Source organism: Heloderma suspectum, chromosome 2 (assembly GCF_057233095.1).
Source record: "Heloderma suspectum isolate Gila_16-S chromosome 2, 16-S_ref, whole genome shotgun sequence".
Classification (NCBI taxonomy): Eukaryota; Metazoa; Chordata; class Lepidosauria; order Squamata; family Helodermatidae; genus Heloderma; species Heloderma suspectum.
In genome coordinates this window covers 217,133,706-217,157,831 of record NC_139459.1, presented here as the reverse complement: position 1 = coordinate 217,157,831, position 24,126 = coordinate 217,133,706, and the positions used below count along the sequence as shown (strand labels likewise).

At 42.6% G+C, this 24,126-nt stretch overlaps 1 protein-coding gene across 1 annotated transcript in view; it reads left to right on the top strand.

The window, feature by feature from the left end:
* Nucleotides 1–24,126, top strand: part of CACNA1G (calcium voltage-gated channel subunit alpha1 G) — a 241,986-nt gene that overhangs the window by 213,203 nt on the left and 4,657 nt on the right. Inside the window, exons 33-35 of the mRNA XM_084837951.1 lie at nucleotides 6,913–7,047; nucleotides 12,074–12,263; nucleotides 20,070–20,239. Of these exons, the coding sequence (XP_084694077.1) occupies nucleotides 6,913–7,047; nucleotides 12,074–12,263; nucleotides 20,070–20,239 (495 nt within the window). The remainder of the gene's footprint in view (nucleotides 1–6,912; nucleotides 7,048–12,073; nucleotides 12,264–20,069; nucleotides 20,240–24,126) is intronic.

Below are 24,126 nucleotides of genomic sequence, written 5' to 3'. Positions count from 1 at the left end.
GGGAAAGAGGGAGGATCTCTCCCTAGCCCATAAGTTCAGAGTCTTCCCGTGGTTCCCCTTCAAATGGGGACCAACTGCCTTACCTGGAGCTTAGGCTACTCTGCTATCTTTCCCCAGTGCTGTTCCTTGCTTAGTCGCTAGTGATTAGTATCTGAAAGAGGAATAAAGGAATAAAGCCTCGGAAAGAATCCTCGTTGTCTGTGTCCTGAGTTGGCTGTTGGAGGGGACTGCAAGAGGCAGCTAGGGCGCTCCTGACACCTCCTTTCTGTTGCTTTTCCACTCCATATGCTTTTGGGAGCTGGGAGGCTTTAGGATCCTGTGGATCCTCAGCATCTCCCCACCCCTTTCCCCCCTCATGTGCATCCTCACTCAAGGTCAGAGCTCCAGCCTCAGGTGAGGAAGCCACCACCATGTTTTCCACAGCGAGGGGTGGGGGTGGAATCCTCGTTTGGATTCTCCCAGCTACCCCAACATCGTAGTAGTGTCTACAGCCTCAGATGGAGATCTCTGCCATATCCTATTGTCCCTGGGATGTTTTCCCAGGGACCGTAGGTTCATTCTCTAAGTTGGTGTGTTAAAACGGTAATTTGAAAAATAGATCCATACTAGCTTCAGTTATCTCCAAACCAGTTTACATGAGATGCTTGCTGGGCCCACAAAACACATTTTGTCTTGCAGGGTTCCATGTGGCCAGCATGACATTTAAGGTGTTCTTAAGCCATTCACCTGTGTATATCTGCCATGCAATGTGTGTCCTGTCCACCAGCAGAGCTTCCATCTGGAACATAGGCTGCTGGCAAGCCAACAATGCATGTACATGGCACATGGGTTAAGAGCCCTTTGAGTGTCACAACAGACCACATGGAACCCTGCATTGGTACGTGTGTTTGTGTGTGTGTGTGTGTGTGTTTGCCCAGCACCTCCCATTTAAATTGGCTCTCAGAAAGAAACCCCCAATCATGTTTATGAATTAAAGGGGGTGAGAGCTTTGGATACTTCACAAATTTTGGTGAAAACAATAAAGATTGCTTTAGTTTCATTCAACACTGAGTGGTAGGCTGTTACTATCATAAAAAAAAAGCAACCAGTATCAACCAGAATCCCCCCAAAAGGCCCTCTATGGAGTTGTTGCAATATACACAAATATAATTAATTCACTGACTTAGCAGTTAAAAGCCAGACAGTTAATCAAGTAGATCCTCTCAATTAACAGACATAACTTTTAGATATATAAACTATACAGCACAGTGTGGATTCAATTGACATTTCAAAGGTAAAAGTGAAATATCAGGGTGTTAAATGACTACCACATTTCCTATCCCATAATTTGGAGACAGTCCCCCACCTGATTTGTAGGACTTTGAGACCTTGGCAGCTGTGACCTTTTGGGGGGTTAGTCAACCCATATCTATCTCATGCACAGGATCATGCCTACTACATGCACAAGCAGATGTTACATGTAGTTTTTCATCATTGGGCTGTCAGGGGAATTCTAGTGGGTGGATCACTGCAGCACATCCTTGTTTCAGTATTTCCTACACACAAAATGACTGTTCATTGCCCTTCTTGACCCTAATATAGGTGTACAAGTTGTTCAAAACAAAGCATAAATATGAGCTTCAGTTCCTTCCTCAACACAACTTTTTCTATTTTGTTGATATCTGGTTAATTTTCCTTCTGAGCTGTGCGTACCTGTGCCCTCACAATGGCTTTAACATGAAGGGAACAGAAGATGGAGAGACCTCCTTCTGGAATTTGAAATTGGCTTCCCTTTCGAAGCCTTACAGCATTGAGTTATCCCAAATTCCCACCCTACCAATAGTGAAAGAAGGGTTTCCAGAAGGCACACATGCTGTCATTGGCACCCACAGTACCATATCCCCAGCATTCAATCATGATGCATCAATAGCGGCTGAAGTGATCAATCTGGAAAGGGAGGTTACAGCTGCTTACAATTAACATATTGTAAGGGGGCCAGGCAGTCACTATACCACACATCATCTATTAGCCACCAACTGAAAAAAAAAAGTATCTGTTCAAAGCATTCTCCCTTTCTTCTCATACCATTATTCCTGCAAGGAGTTTTTTAGTTTGCTTACAGTGCAGTCCTGTACAGGTCTACTCAGAAGTAAGCCTCATTGAGTTCAATGGGACTTACTCCAAGTTAAGTGTGTATATTATATACTATACAGTATATGTATATTGTATTTACTGTTTTAACTTCTGTAAACCGCCCAGAGAGCTTCGGCTATGGGGTGGTATAGAAATATAATAAATAATAATATAGGATTGCAGCCTTAATCAAACATCAATACATCTGTAGGGCTGCAACTAGATTAAAGAAATCTTAGCTGATTAAGCATATTAGTTGATTTGCATTTGGTTCAAAACAATGCTTCTGAAGTAAGAAGCATATTTTCTTTGTTTCTAGAACATGCACACAGGTATCATAAGCAGGCATCATTTTAGAAGAGGTGTTCTCACCTTTATGCCTCCTTTAAGATGGTGCTTGCCATCCATAGTAAGTGCTTGTATTAAATTTATATATATATATATATATATATATATATATATATATATATTCTGTTGCCCAATTAACCAAGGACAGTTTTTCAGTCAATTAGTTTTATTTAGGCAGTCAATCAATTAATCCAGCCTTCCCAACTTGGTGCCCTCTGGATGTGTTGAACTGCAATTCCCATCACTCCCAGCCAGCATGGCAATGCAGTCCAACACATCTGGAAAGCACTAGGTTGGGGAAGGCTGGCACCTTTGCATTGCAGCCTTACTTCTTAGTTAACATCTCTTAAGTTTTCTTGTTAAATGTCATTTAAAAGCCTATTTATCAGTCAACTGAGTGCCATAAATTGAGGATATGGCATATTTTTATATATATGATGAAGCACTGGTTAAAATCCATGGAGGCATCTAAATGACTGCAGTTCTACATATCTGTGCCAGTAGAATTGCCTACATTGGAAGCCACCAATGTAGCCTGTCCCATTGTCAATATCCAGCCCAATTTCCTATGCTGCTCTCACCTGAATTAGTCTCCAAGCAACCCCAGACATTGACAACCAGGCTTACAGCTGCCTTTGGCAAGAAGAAGAAACATGGGTACATTTTGAAACACAGCAAATAGTGCATACTAAAAGTCATACTGTTTTCCCCCACTTGTAAGCTATCATTGTGGTGTTCACCATGGCAGCCTTTTCTTCTGTGTTGTGTGAAACAACACCCAGGCTAAGCACGCTTATTAGGAAATAAGTCTTATTGAACTCTGTAAGACTTGCTTCCAAGTATGTTTAGGATTGTGCTGTATGGTCTCATGTTACTTTCTGAAAGCCAGCCTCTGCTCTTGTCAGTCACCTCCATGTCTGAAGAAAATGTAGTGCAAACCAGAATATTCTAATCTTTGTCTGTGTGTAAGAAGTTCCATATATGGCAAGACACATGGATCTTCTCTCCTAGATAGAGGCATGCATTCTGGTTCTCACATTATGCCTGTGTCATTAAAGTAAGAAGCATCCTTGAGCTACTTCAAGCAGTAATTTGCAATCATCGCCTCATTTTTACTAGGTTGTAGTATGGGATTGGTGATATTCATGCTTGTTTATGGCATACAGAGATTCCTTCTCAGGGTGGTACTTCAAAGTTGTTGACATAGCATTCAGTTCCCAACCTTAGGCCCATTCACAACAAAAGACAGAATTGCTAAGGTACCATGAGCCTCTATTTCTGGGGCAATGCTATCATTATTACTAGAAACATTATTTAGGAGTAATAGGAAGTCATTGGACATTTTGTTTCATAATTTCTTAACAATATATTCCAAATCAAAATGTTTAGTACTGCTTGAATTCAGAAAACAGCTAGATTCGTAGATGATTATCTCACTATCCAGTTTCCTGACCCAAATGGGGGTCATTTAGCTATCAAATCAGTCAATCCTAAAGGAAATCAACCCTGAGTGCTCATTGGAAGGACAGATACTGATGCTGAAGCTCAAATATTTTGGCCACCTAATGCGAAGAGAAAACTCCCTGGAAAAGACCCTGCTGGGAAAGATTGAAGGCAAAAGGAGAAGGGGACGGCAGAGGATGAGATGGCTAGATAGCATCACTGATGCAATGAATATGGACTTGAGCACACTCCGGGAGAGAGCGCAGGACAGGAAGGCCTGGCATGCTATGGTCCATGGGGTCACGAAGAGTCGGACATGACTGAACGACTGAACAACAAAGCTTTCATTAGTTCTCTTTGAGATTATCTATGAAACCCATTAATTGCTGGGCTAGATACAAGCCCTGCTCTCCATGCTATATCCTGAAAGATTAATCACCATTGGACACAGATTGCTTGAGTACTTCAAGTAAAAGCGCTAATTCTTTGGCATAAATATTTAACTGCTTAGATAAAGGGGAAGTTGGAGGGCATAGAATAGGCATATACCTTGCAGTAATAGTGACTATTCGTTTGAGTCAGTTTTATGGCACTGTAAATGTTTCCTGCAAAAAAGAAAAGCCCAATGTTCTTGTGGAGAAGCTCATTAAAATTCACAAGTGAGATGCCAAGCTTTGGGGAGATTACTTGGAAATTCAGCAATCCACATTAAGACCAATAAACATTGCTTGAGGATGATGATAGCAATGGACCTGCTTTATTAATGAACACCGTGACGTGGTCTTTGCAACAAGTCTAAAATGGTCCATAAAATACAAAACAAAAACTGTGTCATTCATCTTTTATACAGCCCCTTTCAAGTCTTAAAAGAGATTCATTTGGAGAGAATGTTGACATAATGGGTTAGACTGCTCATGATAGGATCCATTTTTTTAAGTGTTAATAACAGCTAGACCCTGAACCCATTAACGATAGTAGAACTGGACTTAATATCCCTGAGCTTTCATATCGTCAAATCGTCTGAAGCCATGTACAAGAAAGTTGCACCCATTTACTTTGGATTCATCAGACTTGAAGAGCCACTTTATTTCTAGCACAGATTAGAACCCCCACCTGTTAAAGATGCACGGAATGGCCAGGCAATACCCCCCTTTCATCACAGCCCAACTGTGTGATTAAAGGGGTAACTAATCTACGTTCTGTCTGCAATCCTATACACTTACAAGGGAGTAAAGGTTAGCGCTGTTGGTGATTTGACACAGTGCTCTGAACCGTGCTTTCTGTTATGGGCTGTAACACTTCTATTTATTTATTTATTTATTTATTTATTTCATTTATATCCCGCCTTTTTTCCTCTGAAAGGAACCCAAGGTGGCGCACATAATCCTACTCCTCTCCATTTTACCCTCACAACAACAACCCTGTGAGGTAGGTTGGGCTGAGAGTGTGACTGGCCCAAAGTCACCAGTGAGCTTCCATGGCCAAGTGAGGACTAGAACCTGGATCTCCCCACTCCCAGTCCAGCACTCTAGCCACTACACCACACTGGCTCTGTGCTTGAAATGTTACAGCTCGGCTTGCTTATTTATTTAAAATCATGGATTCTCAGATAAAAAGGAGATGTCAAAACATTATTATATTCTTAAAGTGTTCAGTGCATGGTCAGTGGTGTTGGGTAGTTCACCTAGCTGTTGCAAATAAAGCTAAAGGAGCCTTGAAACCAGTAATTCCTAATTTGGTTTAGTTAACTAAATTTAGTCTAGCTAACTTCTAAACTATAGGGAAATGCTCCTTAGGCTTTTTGGGTCAGTGGGCACATTTGAATTTTGAGTGTTGTGGGTATTCTCAAAAATGGCTGCTCTGGGGGAAGGGCAGGCTTGGCCATTCATAAAATGGCTGCCATGGTGGGCGTAGCCAGTCACAAAACACTCATTTCCCATAACTGGTGAGGCTAAAAGAAAAGTAACTTGCCCAAGAACCTAAGTAGAAGGCAGAGGTGGGGCCTGAACTCCAAAACACAAAACCACTCCTTTGAACCCAAATGAATTTGGTGCTGGTGGGCAGTACTTCATTTTGCAGCATGCCAGCCTCCCAGTTTTAAAAAATAATTAATTAAAATATCTTAAGAAATAAAACAGATATCAGGAGGGATAGGGAGCCTGTAAGGTGCCATGAGAGATGACAATGGGCACATTGGTGCCATGGACACCACACTGAAGACCCCAGTAATAGGGCATGTGAAAATGCCCCTGAGATGGTGATCTCACCTTGACAAAGTAGATCTATAATGTAACCGTAACATTTCAAAGAAGAAAGAGTACATTGAATCTAGCATTTAAATATAGGGGCTAGAATCCAGAGAGCTATGCATGCTAACTCCACATGCCAAAATCGGTTTAGGTCTTGAACTGCCGCTCCTTTTGCCACATAGCAAAAACACTCCAGAGATTTTCAGAAGCAGATTGTGATAAGGCATGGGAATTCTGCTGTTCAAAGTGTGTGTGTGGGGGGGGGGGGGGTCATGCCCTCCAACTGAAGTAGCTTTTTGGACCCCAGCTTGCAAAAATATTTTTTAAGAAGACAGCAACTGAACCACTGACAAAATATCACCATAGCAATTGGGAGTGGAGAGATAGAGAATTATGGAATTTATGAAAGCATGTAACATTTAAATGTAATTAGGCTAGGTTTTAAAAAATAATTCTGGCGCCGCTAAGTTGGTCCCTCAAATGATTATATTAATCAGTGCATCTTTAATGTGCAGTTGGTGATTTCCATCTTGCATTATTTGTAACCCTGTTTAGACTATTTTGTTCTTTAAAAAGAGCTTTAGCTCTATTTCCTTACGGCTTTATCCACATAATAATGTGCATGACACAAATGCACTTACTAGAAGGGGAAGTACCTTAATATTTAGATGATAATGATGATGATAATAGCTTTCTTTTTTCTCAAAGACATTTACATGTGTCCTGGTTTCTTATGTTTGATCATCTCTCCCTTGTTTAGATCCCTCTAGCTGAGATGGAGGCTCTGTCTCTGACGTCAGATATTCTCTCTGAAAATTCCTGGTCCTTAGCTCTGACGGATGACTCTTTTCCTGATGATAATAACACACTCTTACTTAATGCCCTGGAGAGCAATGTACTTACACTGGTCACTGTATATTCTGATGTTTACAGGGTTCTAAATACTGTTTTCAATTGGGTAAACAGCAATGGCATTTCCATGGATAAACAACAATTCTAACCAGTCATAAACTTTTATTTGATCAATAAACACTTTTAATACTTACCCTCAATATTATCTCTGAGGTGTGTTTTTTCTATTTATTCCACATATTAATTGCTATGAAAAGTTAAATCTAGTCTATCAAGCAGCATCAGAGACAGTGCATTGTTTATGGGCATGTGGAAAATGCCATGACATAAAGATCCCACTTAAGTTCTGTTCCTTTGAACTGAAACTATTCTAAGAACAGATGGTTTGGCTGCAAATCCCAGTTACAGTTTTTGAATGTGAATCTTTGACGATGCTGCTTGTGTTGTAGACATTCTCATGACGATTTTGATCAGACATTTTAGAATAAAGAATAGCTATTTTCTTTTTATTTATGAAGGATGTAATCAGTATTTCGAGCCCTGCTTTAACCATCTCCTCCTGAAACATTAGACATTTATAGCTGATGTGTAGCGATAAAGTGCTTTATTTCTGCTGTACAACAGACATAACTTCTTTCCAACATTAGTGGATTCATCCTTGTTTTCTCTTGTTCACATACCTGCCTTTAGCTATGTGTTGTGTTGATGAATTTTCTGCCATTCTAGTAGATTGCCATCATAGTTATTACTTATTTGGGACACATCTCCTTTAAACCGTGACAGTATTTCCCATCATGCTTCATGGCATCATATGCAAAAAAAGACTCAGAATTCTACAGTGAATATTTTTTGAATGGGCCATTTTCTTTAAAAATGAGACATTGAGTAGTTACAGTCAGGGCCAGAAATATTGGAACAAGGATAACTGGGCAGTTGGCCTCTGTACACCACCACACTGAAGTTGAAAAGAAACACACCCAGATGGGAGCGAAGTCAGGACTTTCAGCTGTAAGTCAAGAGGTTTGACAAAAGTGGGGCACTAACCATTCAGGAAGGACAGCCAGCAGCATACACACACACCCATCGTTGGTGGCTCATAAGTAGTGGAACAAATGGCTGACAAGCAGCTGCATGGCCAGGTGTGGCCTGTTTCCTGGGTACCCAATGACCAATCAAGCAGATAAAAGGCCTGGAGGTGGTTCTGAGTGTTACATTTGCATTTGGTAGCTGTTCACTGGAACCCCCAACATGAGGTCCAAAGAGGTGTCCATGCGAATGAAGGAGGCCATCATTAGGCTGAGGAAACAACATAAACCCATCAGAGAGATAGCAAAAACAGTGGGAGGGGCCAACACAACAGTTTGGAACATCCTGAAAAAGAATGCATTAACTGGCAAGCTCAGCAACAGAAAAAGGCCTGGAAGACCACAGAAGACAACTAAAGTGGATGACCGCAGAATGCTGGTCATGGTGAAGAGGAACCCTTTCACAACATCTAGCTAGGTCAAGAATGCTCTTGAGGAGGTAGGCATGTCATTGTCAACATCTACAGTCAAGAGACGGCTTTATGCATGTAAATACAGAGGCTTCACAACAAGGTGCAAACCACTGGTAACACTCAAGAACAGACAGGCCAGATTAGCCTTTGCCAGCAAACACCTAAAAAAGCCTGCCCAGTTCTGGAATAAGATTCTTTGGACTGATGAAACCAAGATTAACTTGTACCAGAATGATGGGAAGAGAAAAGTATGGAGAAGGAAAGGAACAGCTCATGATCCAAAGCATACCACATCATCTGTCAAACATGGTGGAGGCAGTGTTATGACATGGGCATGTATGGCTGCCAATGGAACCGGGTCACTGGTGTTTATTGATGACCTGACTGCTGATAAAAGCAGGATGAATTCTGAAGTGTATAGGGCTGTACTTTCTGCTCAGATTCGGACGAATGCTGCCAAACTGATAGGATGCCACTTCATATTGCAGATGGATAATGACCCAAAACATACAGCAAAAGCTACACAAGAGGTTCTGAAGGCAAAGAAGTGGGATGTTCTTCAATGGCCAAGTCAGTCACCTGATCTCCACGCAATAGAGCATGCTTTTCACTTACTGAAGACAAGACTGAAGGCAGAAAGACCCACAAACAAGCAGCAGCTGAAGGCAGCTGCAGTAAAGGCCTGGCAAAGCATCTCGAGGGAGGAAACTCAGCATTTGGTCATGTCCATGGGTTCCAGACTTCAGGCAGTTATTGATTGCAAAGGATTTTCATCCAGGTATTAAAGGCGATCCTTAAGTTTGAAATGATGTTGGTTTGTTCCATTACTTATGAGCCACCAACGATGGGAGTGTGTGTATGCCACTGGCTGTCCTTCCTGAATGGTTAGTGCCCCACTTTTATCACACCCCTTGAATTACATCAGAAAGTCCTGACTTCGCTCCCATCTGGGTGTGTTTCCTTTCAACTTCAATGTGGTGGTGTACAGAGGCCAACTGCCCAAACAGTTATCCTTGTTCCAATATTTCTGGCCCTGACTGTAAGACAGCATTAGTCTTAAAGGAGGTTTCTGGATCTGACAGACCATAAATACCTACAGGTTACTTTCATTAAGTCATATGTAAGTCAGTCAGCTGGTTTGGTGAAAATATCAAGACAGCTCATTTCAGGCAAAAGATGCCTGCTCTTTTGCTTTTAAAACAGAGGAGCATAAATAAATTTGAAAAACAAAGTTCTTTGAATACAAAGCATACCTTGACAATTTTCATAATAAGATAAAAAATAAATAATAACATTCAGGTTTTAACACCATAATACAATTGAGAAAGCCCACATTTGTTAATGTTGCCACTGAAACTCTATATTTTGGTGACATCTTAAGACTTACAGGATTTTTTCAGTATATCAAGAAATTCATCAAAATGTAAATTGATTATCTTTTTTGTTTCAGCACTTGTTTCAAATATATCACAGCTGGAAAATAAAATGGGTTAGGAAACTACAGGTATGACTTAGGAAGATTTGGGTATGGCTTCACCAACAGATTTTCACTTGAATTGTACTAGCAAATATTGTGAGTGGCTTGTACAGTCTACACCTAATCTCATGTCTTGCCCCAATTTGTTTTCCACTACTAAAGTTAGTGCCTCATAAAACAGGTACCAATTATACTTACATTAGTGTCCTTAAATACTATGAGTTGGATCCAGAAATGTTCTTCTGCACGCGGAAGGCTACCGCTATGGAACGAGACTTCCCACATCCTCTACTGCATCCTGAATCCCCACCCCCCCCACCCCATTTGCACACCCTCCAAATCAGCTGTGGTAGCCTTCTGCATGCAGAAGTACATTTCTGAATCCAACCCCGTGAACTGTTATTTGGGCAAACATTTTGTAATGCCCTTCATCCCAACCATTATCATGTCCTCCTTCCTCCAACCTTATCAGGGATCTTTAATATTTTTATTGTTAATATTGTGCTCATGTTGCCCAATTCATGAATCTCCACCTAAACACCCCACTTTCTCTCTATTATCCCCTGACCTTGCACAACCCCCAGTTATTTCACAGTACTACAGAGACACCTGATAGGTCTCTGTCATCTTCCATTTTCATGTTTTTTTGGCACAACTCAGCACAGTTAGTGACTAATTTAAGTATACCGAAGTCTGGATCCAACCCAGAATACTGTAAGAAGAGGGAGGGAGTGTGTGTGTGTGTGTGTGTGTGTGTAAAAGTAAACACACAAAGCACTGCATTCAACAAGGAACAAAAAAGTGGGAAATATTAAGAACTGCCAGAGGAGATGCTGGTACAGACATATCCTAAGCATAACAATGGATGTCAATCTCATCTTGTCAAAAGAATTTCCCCAATTTCAAATACATTTGTTGAAGCAATCTGTGCGGGGGCTAGTTTCGACAATGAAACAAAATATAACATTGCCCCAGAGAGAAAAATTCACTGCATCAAGTGTGAGATTTGCTCAACTGATTTCAGTTGGATATTAGGATATCATCTGTATCAAGATTCAGAAACAAAAAACCACTTGGCATTGGCATGGAATAGAATTGACTGTGTTCATTTGAATTATTAGCTACAGATGAATCTCATATCTAAACTATCAAATTGAAGAAGAATAAAATTCATTCCACATGGCAGGGAAGTAATATATGATTGGCTAAAGCTGCAGCAGTAATATCTCTTTTTTTTTTCTCCATAAAAATAGGTTCTCTTTAGTTTTATGTTTTACCATACACACTAATTATATTTTGTTTTAGCATTAGAGAAATATATTAGAAAATCCTTAGGAGATTTGTACAGTGATGCAAACAATTTCTTGGTAAATAATTTTTCCACTACTATGAAGGCAGAATGGGGTTGGAGATTCTTTTCATTGAACAATATTGTCACAGTTCATTTTTACAATTTAGAACTTAATCCTTTATTTAAATATAAGTATTTTCTTTGTTGTTGAAAATACACCATTAAAATCCCTTGGTAATTCTGCTTTTTCTACGTGGCCTTTCTTCTTTTTTTAGAAACACAAAGTCAATGGAAGTCTAAATAGGATACATGTTCCATAAAATGCATATACCATCTTGTTAAGAAAATTAACTAAGATTCTGTACATACCCCTGCAAAAGTCTGACTCGTTTCGGTTGTGGGAGAGAGACGTTCTTCCTCGTTGTAAATGACCAAAGTTTTGCAAAGCATGCAACTGTTACCAGGCCTTGAGGCATGATGCTTGTTCAATTGATCCTGAAATAGTCATGGTTTATAATTGCAGTGTTGTTTCTCTGTATCTCCCTGTATTGTATGTTTTGTTCTTTTTAAATGTGGTTCATTCTGTGTGTGGTGATTTATTAACAGTATAAGATTAGGGCTGTTACTTCCTGGTCAATCCATCTGTGCAAATTTCATTTGGTTTCAGTAAAATTTGTACATCCTAATAACATGCATGCTCACCGTATCCGTGTCCCATGTCTGTTGCAGTGGTTGTCACTACAAGTTCCAGTGGGCAGCATATTTTCTAGTTCTGTGATATCCTCTCTTCTGTTCTTTTTCAGACCGATTTTCCGTCTAGAAATGACCCCCTGACTCTGTCACCAAGCAAGGATCTGCTGAGTGTAAGGAAGCCTTGCGTAGGCCGCACCCATTCTTTGCCAAATGACAGCTATATGTTTCAGCCTCCAGATCCTGGCACTTATGGAGACTCCTTTGGAGAAAAGAACTCATCCTATCAAAAATCTCAGTCAGGTATGAAGAATTTACCTCAGAAAATCTTGTACATGCACATACGTATGTACCCGCCCACATAGGCCTTGAATCTGGAGGTGCTAGGTGTTTTTGTTTTGACTTTGTTTTGTTTTTAAATATGTAGGATTTTCTGGCAAACGATTCAGTATTTATCTCATTTATTTGGGGGGGGGGGCCTCTAATCTTGTGGCCAAAACTACTAAGATTGGGCAATTAATTACCTTCGGAGGCTTGCTCTGTGTCACTGAGGGCTGAACAGGACTTGTGAAACACACCCCAATTGATTTCTTTTTTCTTTCTTTTTTGGGATTTCAGAGAGGGGGTTGTGTGAAGTGGACAAAAAACAGGGTAATGGTGGTGCCTTTCTCTGCCTCCTGCTTCTCTGCAACAAATCCCTTCCTCTGCTGCTTTCCCCACGATGTTCTAGGTGTTTGTTGGGGCCAAAATCACTTTAAATCTTGTCTAGCAGCTATGTAGGGTTTTTCACTTTTACACAGGGGGCCTGATCTGAGTCAGGAACTAGTGGGGGGGGGGAATATGAATCCAGATTGGTGCCCCTGCACGTACTCTAGAGTAAAAATGGCGGGGGGGGGGGACATAGCAGCTGGACACAGATTTAAAGTAATGTCTATTTTTGCCCTCAGGGAGAGCAAACACACATTTGGGACTATATTGGGAAGGAAAGCAGCTTGGGAACAATCTGGAGTGGAGAAGTTAGTGAGTAAGGAAAGGGCTAAAAACAACAACAACCCTTCCTGTTAGGGTGGACACTGAGCCCATAGAATCCCAGAGTAGTTCTGATTCTGAGGAAGAGCAGCCGCTCCTGGGAGTGGATCGCGCTCATCCTTCCCAGGGCCAACAGCTGACGGAGATTCCTCCCACGGGCATTCCTAGCTTAGATAGCAGTCCTGGGAGTGACAGAGCGCGGGAAGCAGACTTGCTGGACACGCAACGCCGACGCAGGGAGCAGCGCCAAATGGAGGGCGCGGAAAGGAGGCGTAGTGCCCGGTTGGCGCGCAAACAACGGCTGCGCCCAGAGGATCCGAGGGAAAAGGGGAGGGACTCTCCCTAGCCCATAAGTTCAGGGTCTGCCAGTGATTCTCCTTCAAACGGGGACCAACTGTTCCAACTTAGGGCATATGTACTCTGCTGCTCATAGCTAGTTGCTAACAGTAGAGTTGTTAAGTTGTAAAAGAGGAATAAAGCTTTGAAAAGAATCCCTTTGTCTGTGTCTGGACTTGGCTACTGGATTAGACTGAGACAGGACTCCGAGGAGCCCTTGACACTCCCCCCCCCCCCCCGCAGTGCTTTTCTGCTCCAAAGTGCCCCATCCTGAAGCAGCTTTTTCTAGGGCAGGGCTATCAGAGTTTAGTCACATACATGAAATATGTAGTTATGCCCTTGCTTATTTTCAAAAGAATTGTTGTCTTTTTAAAATTGCCACTCTGGGCCTTTTAGCAAAGGTGGGCTTCCCACAGAAAATACACTCATTGTGGATCTGTACCCAATCTATGTTTCCATTGTTTTCGCACCTTGAAATTTGACGTGTACAGTTAAAATATATTAGGTGAAACGCCTTGCATTTCATTCTTTCCCACTCCCTGTTACTTTTAGTGACCCAAAAGTTGTGAACATTGACATTGCACTGTGAATTGCTCCCCTCCCCCAAACTTCAGCTAACAAAGTGAAGCAAGGTGGAGTGGGAACAGAGAAATGTGCAGCATGGCGGTGAAATGACATCTCACAAGAGTACAGAGAGGAAGAATTGATGCAGGGGGCAGCTGCTGTTTTCTGTGGCAGCCCTACATTTGCCATTATAACCATTTCTAGCCTGAAAGCTGGGTTCCCTGCAACAGCAGAGTGAAATGGAAGGAAGACCTCTGCCTTCCACTCTTCTAAAGAGTTGCAAGAATGCCATCATCTCTCCCTGCCGTTAATGAAATATCATTGTATAGAAGTCCCAGTGAGTATGAGGCTTATTTCTTAGCAAAAGAAAGAGCTTAAGATTGGTCAACAAGTCTAATTTCTCTACACAACCTTCTCACAGAAGACATATATCAGGTTCAAGAAAAATATTTTTTTCTAACTGCCATCACCCAGTGTAGTTCCACAGAGATGTAATCTCAGAGTGCTGTTCAGAGTGAAACAAGGTATGAAGAGATTACGAAAAGGATATTGAAATTTGCATAGTAATAGGAACATTTAGAGTTTAGCAGCAGGAATAAAAAATGTGGGAACTATGGTTATTAGGCAAAAGCAAGTGTACTTTGGCACTCTACCATAATATGAAATAATTTAGGATCAAGTATAACATCTGAGGTTACTCCCCACTGCAGAATTCATCCCTCAACATGAGGATGGTGATGAGGTCAGTGATGGGAGAGGAGACAGAACTAGCATGGTCACCCTCACTTTCTCCCCTTGCATGTTTGTTAAACACTGGACCAGAATATTTGAATGCAGCTCTAGTTTTCTGTGTGGATGGGATTTTGTGTGGGGGAAGCGGGGGGAGCATTCAACTATGGGAGGCCCCACTTGTAGTCTGAAGTAATACAGTCTAGGCTCAAGTTTGCCACCTCAGTGACAAAAACTAGGCCACAAACAAGGAGGCTTCAAAGAGAACCTGAGGTGGTTTGAATTTTCACCCATTGCAACAGGGATGGGGAACCTCTGGCCCACATCTCTCAGGTGCGGCCACTCCCTGAAGCCCCACCCACTCTGAGAAGGGAGAGGGGCTGGGAGCAATTGTGCTTGGAACTCGAGGAGCAGTGGAGCACCCCTCAAGGCTGTGGATCAATCTGCTTTGCTCCTCCTTCAGCTTCCCCTATCAGGGAAAGCATTGGAAGAGCAAAACTGGCTACATACTCAGCCAGTCCTGGGAGGAATGAAGCGCTCTGAGTCTGTTCCTCAAGATCTTCCCCAGAGTTAAATTGAGTCTTCAAATATCCCACGCTTTCCTAAATTCCGAGTTATTTATTCCAAGTTATTGCTATTTATATAGTGCCATGACTGTACATATTGGTTTACAGTGTAAAATAAACAAATATGAGAGGTCTCTGCCCTGAGGAATTTACAGTCTAAATTATGATAGTGGGGACAAAAAATAGAGTGAGGAGGAAGAAAGAGAGAGACTGGGGTGGGGGATCTTCATAACAATAGAATGAGAAGCATGTTAGAGTATTATCTACACGAACCAAATTTGGTCCATCAGGGATACACAAAGCAGGATAAGCTGAGTGTACCGTATTGTTAAAATCCAATTTTCACAGCGCTTTAAAGTAACATACTTCTGGCTGGGGTGGGGGGAGTAGAACTGAATGTCATCAAATTGGCAGGGGCTGCTCAACTAATGAGAGAGGCTTGTTTCCTAGCCCATGTCCACGCTCCTCCCCACTACTGCATTATTAGGAATGGAGAGCAACTAATTTTTCCCCATGTGTGCAGATTTCCCTGAAGATGCCAAAATCCCCGATTCTCAAGTGCAGCATCTGAAGGCTCCCCCTGAGAACATCCCACCCCCATCATTTCACTGCATTCCAGCAATCTGCTGCGGAGTTATTGCGCCCACCCCATTTTTCCCCATGTGTGCACTTTTGCCTTGAGAAGGTTCCTCCTGAGAGCATCCCACCCCCCACCCCAATTTCACCCCATTCTAGCAAACTGTCACGGAGTTCAAGCTTACACACACACCCTTCTTCTTCTCTGGGCACTTCCTCCATGCTCGTATATGCAGGCTCCAGCGAGACCTCGCCGGGTTGGTACTGCGATAAAGCTCTTATGCCATCAGAGAATCAACTTTATAGAGCATCAGAGAAGTGACTTCACATAACATCAAAGAAGCAACTTTATACAGCATCAGGAAAGCGATTTAACATAACATTGAAAAACCGAAGTAATGCAAACTGAGGCTAATTGCTCCCACTGGCGAAATGGGAGTGCAGGGCAATTCTGAAGGCTTGAAAAAGCGCTCTAGGACTTTGATGTGTGGGAAAAGCAGGCAAGTTTCTGTAGTTTCCTAGGTTACTGAGGGCACAGCCACACCTCTAGGAACTACCCCATCATACCAAATATAAAGCGGAGGGATGGGCACACTGTAGCTGAACTGCAGGGGAGCTGAATTAAAGAAAAACAATGGACTAAAAGTACTCTGCAAAAATGCAGCTTCAATACAGTGGCTGCAGAGTGGCCACGACATCATGTGTCCCTAACAACTTTACACCAAATCAGCATCAGAGAAAACCTCTCATTGTAGTTGGGCCCCAGGAATGAATATGAGCAAATGTAGTTACATATATTTAAGCTTTATTTCAGTTGCAGTTAAGGACTAAGAGGTTAAGCCATGGGCCTCATGGATAAGATGGATTTTGAGATAGACATCACTAGTTATTTTTGCTTTATCTGAGCTGAGAGCCAGGCCCAGCTGGCACATATGAACCAGCTGTTTATTTCTCCATGCAAAACCTCTTGTGTACAGAATAGTATGCAAAACCTCCCTGTGAACCAGATGGTAGTAGTCAGCAACCTATTCTGCTATTAGAGCTGGCACTCATTTAAGCCACTGGCAGTTCTTCAGAGGAGGGTTTAATCGTGTCTCATTCACATAATTTTATGGGGGTGTCTAGACATTGTCATCTTCCACTCATGACCCACCGATGTTTTCCCACCGCTTCTCCCGTCTTTTTTCTTTCCATAAAAGAGCAGTTAAAGAGGAAAGGCCAGAATAGCTGCACAATGTCTTTTGTGGAGCTGCCCATCTAGAAGTACTGTGAGATCACAAAATGGAAACACCATTTTGGGATGGATCCATGATCTTGGTCGATCCATCCCAAAATGGCATTTCCATTTCTCCACACAATTTCTTACATGGGAGAGATGAGGTAGAGAAAATAAATTGCCAGTTTGCATATGTGAACCATCATAACTGCTCTTCACTTTCTGTTTTGAGATATTACATAATTCTGTCTTGTTCCTTGCCATAGCTTAGCACCTTAGAAATAGCAGCTTTCAGAGCTGAACAAAGTGTCCTCTGTTTATTGCATACAAATCTTTAAAGTGCTGTGAGTTTTGTAAAGGCCATACATCACCAATAAGTAATAAGAGGAAAACAATATTTCAAGTTGGAAAAGAATGTGGTATTGTCAGTAAGCTTGGCCTTTGCCGAAGGTATTTGGTTGAACAATCCTGCATAATAGAACTTATATTCTGGGAAATATTCCAGGACAAATGAGATTCCTTCTGTGGGAGACAGTCCAGATTAAATGAATTGCTTTTAAAACAAACAAACAAATAAATAAATAAGTTGGGCTTTGTCAGAAAAAGGTTTACAAGTTTCAGGCTCATTATAGATGTTATTATCCATGACCTAGGAAAAAGAAAGTAGCTTGGGGGACAAAACATGGCATGGTACAGAATACACACAGCATGATGTTGGTGGATTACTCCTTCAATGGCTGACCTAGAACTAATTTTGTCACATGTAAAAGTACCAGTAGACAACACTCCTTCATATCAGTCTTGCTGTTGTTGTTCAGGAATGGGGCAAGAAATCTGGTGATAGCCCCATGTCCTACCCCTCCCCACACCCCATTACTTGCTGGAGGTGGCAGGGAGGGTTTCATCTGCAACCTGATGAATCTCTGCAGGTTGTGTGGCGCTAGTTGCAGCTGTGCATTCACCATGGATTCAGGAAAGCTGGGAGCCAAGGAACTCAGCTCTCCCATAGTTTCCCAGGCACACTGCAAATGCAGAGCAGTGTGCAGGGCCTATACCCTGCTGCTTCATTTGGGCCACAAATGGAACTTTCTCTTCTTCTGCAAGCTGGGGAGGACAGCACCGAGGGCTCCTGAAGGTCACGGTCAGTTTTTAGCTTCCATGTCCTGGCATATTGCTAGGATAACATTAAGGCATATCTGGGCCTGGAGGTCTCTGATGGACCCTACCTAGATCTCTTCCCAAAATGGATCCATGAGTGGCTGACCCCTAAAATTCTATGTTTAAACTCCCCCATTTTGGACTCTGGATGCAGCTCTAGACTTAAGCACATAAATTATGCAGTCACACAGTCAGTATTTATACATGTATCCTAGACACACACAATCACTGGTTTTCTTATTATTGGAATTTGTTAGGAGAAACATGGAAATCAGCTTTCTAAAGGACAATGATGTCAGAGTTTTTTCATAAACCCAGAAAATCATTAACTAAATAATACATTTTAAAGGGATAAATAAAAGAATTTCATCTGCCTATCAGAAACAAGATCCAGAGAGGGAGAGAGAGAGAGAGAGATCATGGGAGTAATACGTTTTATCAGCTTAGAAGGGAAGGCATTTCCGCTCACAGGGTAGGTGTCATAAGAACATAAGAAGAGCCATGCTGGATCAGACCAAGTGTCCATCTAGTCCAGCATTCTGTTCACATAGTGGCCAACCAGCTGTTGACCAGGAACCCATAAGCAGGACATGAGTGCAACAGCACCCTCCCACCCATGTTCCCCAGCAACTGGTGTACATAGGCTCACTGCCTCTGGTACTGGAGGTAGCACATAGCCATCAGGACTAGTAGCCATCGGTAGCCTTTTCCTCCAGGAATTTGTCCAACCCCCTTTCAAAGCCATCCAAATTGGTGGCCATCACTACATCCTGTGGTAGCGAATTCCATAGTTTTAACTATACGCTGTGTGAAGAAGGACTTCCTTTTATCTGTCCTGAATCTCCCACCAATCAGCTTCATAAGGTGACCTCGGGTTCTAGGATTTTGAGAGAGGAAGAAAAATGTCTCCCTATCCACATTCTCCACACCATAATTTTGTACTGCTCTATCGTGTTTCCCCTTAGCCTCCTTTTTTCCAAGCTAAACAATCCCAGCTGTTGTAACCTTCTCTCACAGGGGAGATGCTACAGACCCTTGATTGTTTTAGTTGCTATTTTCTGCACCTTTTTTAGCTCTACAATATCTTTTTTTAGGTGTGGTAACCAGAACTGTACACAGTATTCCAAGTGTGGTCGCACCATAGATTTGTATAGGGGCAGTATGATATTGGCAGTTTTATTCTCAATTCCTTTTCTAATTATGCCTAACATGGAGTTTGCCTTTTTTACAGCAGCCATACACTGGGTTGACATCTTCATTGTCCTGTCCACTACAACCCCAAGATCTCTTTCCTGGTGGGTCACCACTAGCTCAGATCCCATCAGGCTATACTTGAAGTTAGGATTTTTTGTGCCAACGTGCATCACTTTACACTTGCTTACACTGAACCACATTTGCCATTTAGATGCCCATTCTCCCAGTTTGGACAGATCCTTTTGGAGCTCTTCACAATCCCGTTTTGTTTTAACCACCCTAAATAATTTGGTGTCATCCGTAACCCTGGCCACTTCACCGCTCACTCCTAATTCCAGATCATTTATGAACAGGTTGAAAAACAATGGTCCTAATACAGATCCCTGTGGGAACCCACTATTTAGTTCCCTCCAGTCAATTCCTTCCCAATATGCACCCCCCAAAAGCTGCTCTGGAAAGTTCCCCAATCCCCTATGAAATTAGTTTGTGGGGAGACATAGGAAGAGGCAGACGGGGGGAATTGATGACAAGCACACCACCCACACACACAAGCCTTCTGATCTTCCAGCAGGATCTCTGGATCCAAGCCCAAGTCTTAGCCATAAGCCACAACAGCACAGGTTGATTGATATACATAGACAAGGAGGTTAAGTAGTTTAGAAGATTATTTCATTGGAAACTTAATTAGGAAGTTAAATGTGTGATATTCAAACTCGTAGTTTCTCATCCTCTCCTTCTCAGGCTCAACAACATCAGTGCAGTCTCAACCTGCAAACATTGATGCTGCCCTACAAATTCCAAGAGATATCTTCCACCACCTCAAGCCTCAATACAATCTTGACTGGGAAAGCAAATCCAAAGTCCCTCCACCTGTGCATTCTCCTTCTGCGGAACGATTACTTCGCAGGCAGGTAAGCTGAACTGTCGCTAATACCCCTTGTGGGCTTTATGCCTCACAAGTGTTATGCTGCTGGGCCTTAAGACTGGAGGTATTACCGGAGGTATTACCAGAGGTAGCCAAGGAATTCTTTTGGAAAGGGAAAAACGTGTGGGCAGCTAAGTGTTGACAGTGGATTCTGGTCAGAGCATGTAAAGATGGCTCCAATTTAAGGAGCCAGCTGGGCTTGGTAGTACTTCCGCTCTCCACTGTACCTTGTGGGCAGAGCTTTTCAGCTTGTGCAGAGTCTCCATCAAATCCACACAGCTGATGTGGCCAGCATGAATTGTTCAGTAAAGACCTTGGGTTGGATCTACCTTTGTTGTTAGGCTCGCAGAACAGATACTGCTGGTGGGACTTCCGTATCCTCTCTACTCCCCTACAGACCCCCACGTGCCCGCCAAATCTCTGACAGGTCCTCCACCCTCTGGAGCAGATTTGAAGGGCGTGTGAGGGGCTGCAGGGGGGAAAAGAAGATATGGACATCCCACTCCACCAGGGTTATCCATTTCGCAGGCGAAACAATGAATCCAACCATTTTTGCCCATATTTTCAAAAGCTGTTAATGGTTCAACCCTCAATGGAAAGTATGTAATACAAAAAGCAAAAGATCATTTTTCATTTTCCCAAAATAGCATATCATGCAAGTGATTACTTAGTAACCCAGTTTATTCAGGCCATTACCTTCCTCTTCCACAATGACAAAATAATGCAGCTAATTTTTGAGCCCCTCCATGTGAATATGAAGCTCTAAGGTGAGCATTTTACATTAATCTGGGGTATTAAACTGACAGGCTAAATTCCTAAAGCATATTAGGCCAATGCTGAGCTAGCCTGCCAACTTAGTGTACACTAACAAGAAATCTAATTGATTTCATGGTTCCAGCCCATGAATATGCTCCTTGACATCAAAAGGATAACAGTCCAATCCTTTACAATTAGTACCACAAGGATAACTGATCATGTTATCTGCCTTCTTTTCATTCTTGGCCATTAAAACTAGTTGCTAAAGAGTGAGCATTTTTAAACATCAGGCTATGATTAGATCCAAGGATTTAGGTTAGCATTTTCAAGAGGCATTTAGGGGTGGAGTTTCAAATGTGTGGATGCTGCAAATAGAGTAGCTCTCATTTCATTTTGGTGGACACCTGGATGTGCTTTCTTTGGGGTCTTGTGTGCACTCAAAACCTGAAAGCAGTTCAGCACCCATGGAAAGTCCATTCTGATCCACCCCCTCACCCATTTACAAGGTGGGTAAGGAAAATTCAGCTTCTGAACAGGTACCACAATCCACACAGGGAAAGGTGTAAGTGTTGGGGAAGAAATCTGGTCCCACACCATACTTCCTTTTTCCCAGAATCTTTCCTCATCTTTCTAACTCTGTGCTATACACAACTAGGGATGTACGAAAGTCACTTACCTTTTGACGAAATGTGATTCGAGGTGGGGGGGAGGCACCCCGTCCCTCCCCCCGAAATTCTGGCCGGGGGGGAGGCGCCCCATCCCTCCCCCCCAAAATTCTGGCCGAGGGGGAAGTGCCCTGTCCCTCCCCGCCGAAATTCTGGCTGGGGGGGAGGCGCCCCATCCCTCCCGCCGCGAATCCTGGCCGGCCGGGTCTGCAAATGGCGGCGGCCGTAGCCACCGCCATTTGCGTCCCTACAGTCAGCTGTGATAGGCTACGTAAATGTTTACGTAGCCTGTCACGGCTGAGTAAAAACAAAAACAAAAAACTGCGCGTACGCAAATGGCGGCGCCCATGGGCGCCGCCATTTGCGTTCCTTATTTTGGCACGTCTAGTCTATGTAAACATTTACATAGACTATGGCGAAAATAAGGGGAACGCAAATAGCGTAGACGCTACGCTATTTGCGTTCCCCTTATTTTCACCGTAGTCTATGTAAATGTTTACGTAGACTAGACGTGCCAAAATAAGGAACGCAAATGGCGGCACCCATGGGCGCCGCCATTTGCATACGCGCGGTTTTTTGTTTTTGATTTTACTCAGCCATTATAGGCTACGTAAACATTTACGTAGCCTACCACGGTATTTTTTAAAAATCTAGCTGTGATAGGCTACGTAAATCTTTACGTAGCCTATCACTTTTTTTGTTTTTTTGTTTGTTTTTACTGGAAATGGCGGTGGTGGCAGCTGGTCAGAAGACCAGCTGCCGCAGCCGCCGCCACCTCCGCACCGCCGCCGCCGCCAGGGAGATTCGCCCAAGGTAAGTCCCGTCCCGGGGGGGGGGAGACCGTTTTGCCACCGATTTCGGGGGGCTGAATGCGCTGGCATTCGGCCTCCCCGAGATTCGTGGCGAAATTCTCTGACATCCCTAACACAAACTGGGAAGCCTGAGAAATCTTCCAAGTGGAAATGGCCTAAACAACTATGTATCCCAGAATCCCTGAACAGAAGATTGTAAAGGAGTTGGTACTGATTTTTGTATTTTGAAGTCGTACCTTTTTTATTCTTGAAAATTTTGCTTTATGGCAGTGATGTGCAATTTGTCCAGTGCTAAGTACCACCACTGGAAGTACTTAATGAGGTAGACAGTATTCCAGATTGATGCCTAGTTTGGGGAAGGCCTGACTGCAGTGCTAGTTCAATTCTTAGACTTGATCTGTGGTGCTTTTGAGCCACTGTCATGGCCTTAGTCCTGCCATAAGTGAGTTCTCACAGGAATATATCCTATTCCACAGCACTGAGTGGATGCCCTTGAAACTATGAAGGGCATAATGTGCATAATAATACCCCACCAATAAAAATACAGCCCACTTGTTCCATCTAGAACAGATCTTTTTTCTGTCTCCTTGCCATTGGCCAGCTCTATTGGCTTCTCATGAGGTATAAGACCTTCAATGTCTAGAGGCTGGCATGTGTCCCACAGTGTTCTTAAAGTCCTCATGTGAAGTTACAGAAACTTCTGCCTCGTGCTTTAGATAGGATTATTTATTTATTTATTTATTTATTTATTTATTGCATTTATGTCTTTTTTCCTCTTGCAAGGAACCCAGGGCAGCTTACATTATCCTCCTCCTCTCCATTTTATCCTCACAACAACAACCCTGTGAGGTAGGTTAGGCTGAGAGTGTGTGACTGGCCCAAAGTCACCCAGTGAGCTTCCATGGCCGAGTGGGGACTAGAACCCGGATCTCCCAGCTCCCAGTCCAACACTCTTGCCACTACACCACACTGGCTCTCATTATCTAGTATCTAGTATAGATAATCTAGTGTAGATTATCTAGTTCTTGCTAGGATGTCATTGTACTGGGTGATCTTTGAGAATGTATATGTCCTTGGAAACTTTTTTTTTCATTTAACATGAACAAGTGTATAAGTTTCTTGTATTAGTTTATTTAGCCTGTGAGCTCTTTCCATCTCCTCACTTGCTAAATGAGAGTATTGAGACTATGACACTATGAGCCCGTAGAAGAGAAAATGGAAGTGCCACATTTCATTGTTCTGTCACCCATTGGAGAGTGCCACACTGGAGGTTGGAAGCAATACCATTCCTGACTAGTTCAAATGAGGCTATTGCTTGGCTGCCTTTCTTGGTCCCTTTCCAGCAGTGGTGGCTATTGCCAACCAAGAGAGTGGGAAAGGATAAAAATAATGAGAACAATGAGTAGCTTGCCCATCATGATAAATACCCCTTTTCCCAAAACCATGCCATGTTGGTGGCCCTTTTCTATCACTTGCAGCAATCTCATACATCAGCAGCAAAACACTATGTCCAGGGGCCCATTTAGGGAGCACAGTTACCCACCACATGATATTTTTCCTCCGGAGCATGTCTATTTCTGGTCAGCTCACTACTTCTATGCACTATTATAATAAACTGTTAAATAGGCATTTGTGCCAAA